This window comes from Tinamus guttatus, unplaced genomic scaffold (assembly GCF_059628265.1).
Source record: "Tinamus guttatus ecotype Peru unplaced genomic scaffold, ASM5962826v1 Tinamus_guttatus_pri_ptg000563l, whole genome shotgun sequence".
Lineage (NCBI taxonomy): Eukaryota > Metazoa > Chordata > Aves > Tinamiformes > Tinamidae > Tinamus > Tinamus guttatus.
Window position 1 is genome coordinate 1,965,588 of NW_028289097.1, and position 6,340 is coordinate 1,971,927.

Consider the following 6,340-nt stretch of genomic DNA (forward strand, 5'->3'; position numbering starts at 1 on the left):
GCGCGCGCGCGGGGGGCCGCGGCGCCGCCTGTGACGTCAGCGCGGACGCCCCGGCGCGGCAGGAGAGGCGCAAGGGCGAGGGCCCGCCGTATGCAAACGAGAGATTCGCATATGCAAAATAACACCGGAGGCGGCCCCCTCCGATTGGCCGCGGCGCGGCAGGCGGCTGCGTCACGCGAGGCGGGTCCACGCCCCGCCGCGGCCGTGCGCAGCCGCGCGCGTCCTCGCTTCCAAATATGGCATCGGGCGCGGGCGGCGAGGGCGCGTGTTTATGTATGCAAATGAGCCGCGTGCGGCGTCACAAGCGGCTATGCTAATGAGGGCGCGCGGGGGCTGCCGGGAGGAGGCGGCGGGGGATGGCGGAGCCTCGCTCGGAGCCTCCCGCCGCCTCCAGCCGCCGCGTCAGCACGGCGCCGTGTCCCACACCTCCGTCCCTCTGAGAAATAAACACGGGAAATTCAGCCCCTTCTCCTCCCCCGGCAGCGTGCGCCGAGGCTGGGCCCGAGCCGGCCACCGTGCGCCTGCGCTGTCGGCCAAACAAAGTCCCTGCGTTATCCTGTCACATACTGCCCAGGGAGGAGGCTCCCCGCTGCCGTGTTTGCTCGGTAAACATTACGACACAGCTGCGAGGGAAACGGGAGCCATTCGGAAGGAAAACAAGCCCCTGGCAGAACAAACAGTGGGGGGGAAAGGGCCTTGGGGGCAGCCCTGCGGAGCCGGCGGTCCCGATGAGGCTGAGATTTCTTGAGGCTTGCAAGTGGAAAACGTGTTTGTGACGTAATGGAAAAAGAGGTGACCTAGAACCCAACTTAAAGAAAAAAAAAAAGTTTCAAAGCCAAAACAGGGAACGCACAGCAAAATACAGAATAGAACGTCTGGAAAAGCAAACACAGCACATTGTAGAATGGTATTTATTGTATAGTGTAATAGATGCCTCATTTGACGAGTAATGGACCTAAAAGATGATTCAGAGGCGCCCAAACTCTCGTGGCTCCTCTACCAGCCTTTCCCATGGACCTTGCCGTGCAGTCTGGCTCACGATGTGATTCCTGAGTGCCCGAGTCATGCGCTCGGGGCAGCCCCTGACGCTGTCTCGTGGATAAGCCTCAGAACGTCCCGAATGTCCCTGGTCCTCGTGAATCCCGTGTCACCCCTTGTGAAGCACACGCGGCTCCCACGCTGTCTTTGCGTCATTAAGTTTTACTTCCTGGTTCCCAGAAAACGTCTTAGACTTCCACTCTCTGAACTGTGTTGAACTTGGGGCTTTGTTCCAGGAAGCCCGGGAGACAGATCGGCCGGGAAGAGGCTGTCCTTGTCCTCCCGATGTAAACCCGTAACTCGGGAAGGACAGCAAACCAGCAACTCGTCTCACAGTGAAGGCCGCTGTGGGATGGAGTCTGTGTCTGTCGCCAGCCTGAATCATCTTTGGAACAACCCTCATCCCCGACCCCCTCTCAGGACAACCCGTTTTGCGCGTCACCGCGCAGCACCGGCACCGGCCGCCCCCGCGAAGCCGCCGCCGCGTCTCTTTTGGCCCTCGCAGGCCACCGTGGGCGGCTGGAGGTGCGCCAGGGCGGCGGGCGCCCTCCTACGGCAGCCGCGTACGGTCAAAGCGCGCTCTGGCGGCGGTGCGGCGCTCTGTGAGGGCGTCACTTCCGGCGGCGCTGGTGGCGGGGAGCACCATGCCCAAGTGAGCGGGTCCCGGTGACCCGGGGGGGGGAGGGGGTGTATTGCGGTCATTGGGGGGAGGGAGGATGGGCCACGGTCACCGCGCGTGGGGGGCGGGAGGGGGATAGCAGTGACGGCGCGGGGTGGGAGGGGGTCGCGATCACGACGAGCCCCGGGCGCTGCCGCCTCCCCGGGGCCGGGCGCCCCTCGGGACGTGCCGGCCGTAACGGGCTCTTCCCCACAGGTTTTACTGCGACTACTGCGACACCTACCTGACCCATGACTCGGTGAGTGCCGCTTCCACGCTGCATCGGATGGGCTGGAACGGCGCGCGGGGAGGCTGCAGACCCCCGCGGTCCCGGCACTCGGTGCTCTGTGACCGGGATGGCCGGGAGCAGCGGAGTAACGTGCCCCGCTCAGCAGCATCTTCTGCTGCGGCCCTGAAGCCAGCTGCCCTTAGCTGTTTAAGCTGTATGCCTTAACTGTGAGGAAGGTTTCAGCGGTTTCTGAGTTTGTGTGACTTTTTTTCAGCCCTCCGTGAGAAAAACCCACTGCAGCGGCAGGAAGCACAAAGAGAACGTGAAAGATTACTACCAGAAATGGATGGAGGAGCAAGCCCAGAGCCTCATTGACAAGACGAGTAAGACTAATGCTGTGTCCGAGAGTGGCATTGCCATCGCTCCCATCTCTTCCCTGTGGGCTTGTCCTCCTCCTCTTCCCGCTGATTTTGCCTCACTCCACAGAGATTTTTTTTGCTGTGAGGCCTGTGAGCAGGGATGTCATTTAGATGCTTGAACTTCTCGGGGTGAAGGTTTCCGCTGAAGAGACCAAGAGCCCTGCGTTAGGGGTCCCTGCAGGCAGGCATTGCTCTACTGGGGCTCACGGATCCTCTTGGACAGCTCAACTTTATGCAAACTCTGCTCACTTTTAGAAGAATTTCTTTGGAATTTAAAAGGTGTCTGAAGCCTTTATGAGAAGCTTGCAAAACAAATTTGTTTCTGTTTATCCACAAAACAGCTGAGAACAGAGGTTTTTAGTGCTGTCTCTTGAAGGAGAAATGAGATATTTCTCTAGTGCCAAGCTTTGTTTTTGCTTTTGTTAGTAGTGACACATTTGTGTGAACAGCCTGAATAAAAAAAAGATATCCAAGAAGTAGGAAAGCAGGCAGTGGATAGTCTTTTGGCCTCAGCTCACTAGTGGTATTGATTTTTCCATTCTTAGTGTTAATGGACTGAATAAAATGAGAACATTTACTCTTTCATTTTGAATGGCTCTTCCCCCCTCCCCTTTTTTCTTTTTCCCCATGGACAGCCGTTCTTTTCTCTGTAGACAGGATAATTGCAAATGCTCCGTTAGCTTTCTGTCAGCTTCCCTTCTCTAATCGTTTCCATCTTCCCTACCTTTTGCCTTCCTCCTGATTAATTCCAGTCTTCTGCTCTCTGTCATTTAAGATGATTTTCATGATTCTGGTCACCTACCTAGGTCATTGGTTTTCAACATTTTTCAGCTAGGATGGCTCAATTTAATAATCCTAGGTGTGACACTAGCTCTGAGTACCTGACATAGGAAGGAAGATGGACACAGGTGCTTTGGCAGCCTCTCAGCTGTTTTTTTTCTCCTGTTTGTGTTTTTTGTGTGTTTTTATTGTCCCTGCAGCGGCTGCGTTTCAGCAAGGGAAGATCCCGCCGTCGCCGTTCTCGGCGCCGCCTCCCGGGGGAGCCATGATTCCGCCCCCTCCCAGCATCCGTAAGTCCCTCTGCAGCCGTGCAGAGCCCTCCCTAGCACCTCTGAACGTCAGGGCCTTGTCAATAAAAGAAAGCTGAGAAATTTTGACTCCTGAACATCAAATAGGAGAGGGCACTCTGCAAGAGTGTTTCAGGGGCTGTGGTGAGCTTTACCTTGCTGTGTTTTAGCCATGCAGAGCACGTTAATAATGTGTGCTCCTTTGCTTGCTTGGTAGCTGCCGTGGGAGATGGTGAGGGTGACAGAGCCCTGGAACAGGCTGCCCAGAGAGGTTGTGGAGTCTCCTTCTCTGGGGATCTTCAGACCTGCTTGGACGCAGTCCTGCGCCACGTGCTCTAGGTGACCCTGCGTGTGCAGGGGATGGACTAGGTGACCTCTAGAGGTCCCTTCCAACCTTAAGGATTCTATGATTCTATGATGGTGTCGTGAAATCCTCCAGCCAACAGCTTGTTGTTTACTACACTTTACTCAGCATTCCTGTAAGGGTCAATAATAATGATTTCACGCTGTGAGTGGCTGGTGAGTGTGGCAGCAATGGGATACGTGACCAGTCTGTGTTTGTGTTCAGCTGGCCCGCCACGGCCTGGGATGATGCCAGCCCCTCACATGGGTGGACCTCCGATGATGCCAATGATGGGTCCTCCCCCGCCAGGAATGATGCCAGTAGGGCCGGGTAAGTCTGGAAATAAACAGTTCTCTGTAATGGCACTGCTGCTGCTCTGGTTTGCAGGGCGTTTGGGGGGCATTTTCCCTTGAGCTGCTGTGGGACTGTTGGTAGCTGTAAAAGGAGCTCCTTGGAGAACGTGAAGCAGCTGCAGCAGCTGGGGGCCAGCTGTAGTGATGGGCTGTAAGTGTTGCAGGCAGCCTCAGGTGGGGTTTTTAAGTGTGCAGATATCACACACGTGTTGATCCGTTACCTCTGCAAGGTGAGACACAAAACAGCTTGACAGTGTCTACAAAGTCGCTGTTGAGACGCACTTATGAGCCTTGCTGTACAGTTGAAATTCTGTGTTCTGTAGTGGGCTTTTTTCTATCTTTCTGTCTTTTTTTTCTAGTGTCTTGGCACTCTCATCTTTAAGGAATTATATTTTTATTGTTTTCATTCTTTTTCACAAGGGATAAATTTCAGCAATAGATGAAGCTTATCTTAGAATGTCTCAAAGTAATGTATCCCAGAAAAGTGCCATGCATTAGAAAGGTTTTTTCAGAACAGCAAAGACAAACTAAAATGTCCTGATTATCTGTTCTGCTCTTGAGCTTGTTGGCGTTTGAAGAATTCTCAGGGGGAACTTCTGGAGTAGTTACTGGAACAAATCTGAATACATCTCTGCACAGTAAATGTATTGAAATATCTTTGCAATTACTGTGTTTTCAGTAGAAAGTGTTCCTTAAGTGTTTTCTAAAGGCACAAAATATGGGCATAATCAGAGGTAGTAGGCACTTTAATGGTTGTACTTTAATGGTTGTCTGAGATAAATGGAGAATTTGGATGGAAGTCATTATTTTGGTGCTTTCTGATAAAGCTCCTGCTTTTCTGGTAATGCTGTTGCTCTGCTGTAAGCAGTACACTAGACTATTTTTGAACACACTTAATTTGAGGATCCTGCAGCACTTTCCAAGCAAACTTTCCAATTCAATTGAGCTAGTGTTTCTCTTGAGTGGTTGACGTAGCTTATCAGTGAATACTGTCAAAGCTGGGCATATAACCTGGGAATTTGGTTCTTCCTCTCTTAACTGCTAATACCCATTAGAGAAATGTAGTCCCTCAGCCAGCTTCCAGACCGGGAGATTCCTTCATTCACTTGCAACACGAGGGCTCCCGTGGGGTGGGGGGATCTGCAGCCTGTGCCCATGCGTCTCTGCAGCTGCTGTTCCCAAGAGCTTTTTCCGAGTGTCTCGAGTGTCCTGTTTTTCCTGCCGCAGCTCCAGGGATGAGGCCGCCCATGGGAGGACACATGCCAATGATGCCGGGGCCTCCGATGATGAGACCACCATCCAGGCCCATGATGGTGCCAACCAGGCCAGGAATGACCCGTCCGGACAGATAAAGGTGGAAAGGGAGCTACGCTTCTCTCTTTGCATTCTGATCTACCGTACGATAAAAAGGCGTAGACCTAGATCCCTAGGATTTGTATTAAAACAGTGTGCAGAGGAGATCTGCTGCTGCCTCGCATTGCAGAAGATCTGACCTATGTGCACGCTGGACCTACAAACGCGTTTGTAACTGTTCTTCCCCCAGCTGAATTCTATAACACCAATAAATGTTGGTGCTGGTTTGTGTATGGAGCGTCTGAGCCCTGTTCTGTGCGCGGTGTTCGGTCTGACACAGCGACCTGTTGGTCTGTGCTGTTTCCTCGCGTCCCATGTGCTGCACTAAACTGTATTGTCCTTCTCCTTGCTTCTTCAGCAGTTTCTCTTACACACTGGAGAGCTGTCAGTGTCTGTGTTATGGAGTAGTCTTCAAAACATGAAATATGTTTGTTTTTAATAATAAAAAAGACCTCAGGAAAACACAGGGCTGTCTCTAAGGAGGGAGACCCTAACCCGCAGGCAGGATGTTGCTGCCCCCGTGTAAAGCCCCGTGCATGTGCCCGGCTCCCAGAGGGGTGCAGCCACAGAAGCAGGTGCAAAAAAACCCCGAAACCTCCGTTTTTCCCCTCCTGCTCTCCCGGGGTGCAGAGCATGTGCAGGGGCTCACTTAGTGCCACCCAGCGCCCAGTTGCGCCACGAGCATGAACTGAGAAGCTGCGGTGAGAGATTCTGGGGTGAAAAACGGGATGTTTGGGGCCGAGCGAGTTCCTTCTACTGCGGGGTTTTGGCGCCCGTTCGCGCTCCCCGCGGGCGGCTGCGGCGCCGCCGGGGGCCGCCAGGGGGCGGTGCCGCGCGGGGGGCGGGGCGAGGCCGCGCGGGGCGGGGTTAGGGGCGGTGC

At 54.1% G+C, this 6,340-nt stretch overlaps 1 protein-coding gene across 1 annotated transcript; it reads left to right on the top strand.

Annotated features, from left to right (window-relative positions):
* The first annotated feature begins 1,654 nt into the window (after positions 1 to 1,654).
* On the top strand, positions 1,655 to 5,601 carry SNRPC (small nuclear ribonucleoprotein polypeptide C). Its single transcript, XM_088534539.1, has 6 exons — positions 1,655 to 1,690; positions 1,913 to 1,955; positions 2,200 to 2,308; positions 3,325 to 3,414; positions 3,980 to 4,084; positions 5,335 to 5,601. The coding sequence occupies exons 1-6, from the start codon at positions 1,683 to 1,685 to the stop codon at positions 5,457 to 5,459; spliced, it is 480 nt and encodes a 159-aa protein (XP_088390665.1). The 5' UTR covers positions 1,655 to 1,682; the 3' UTR covers positions 5,460 to 5,601.
* The last annotated feature ends 739 nt before the right edge of the window (positions 5,602 to 6,340 follow it).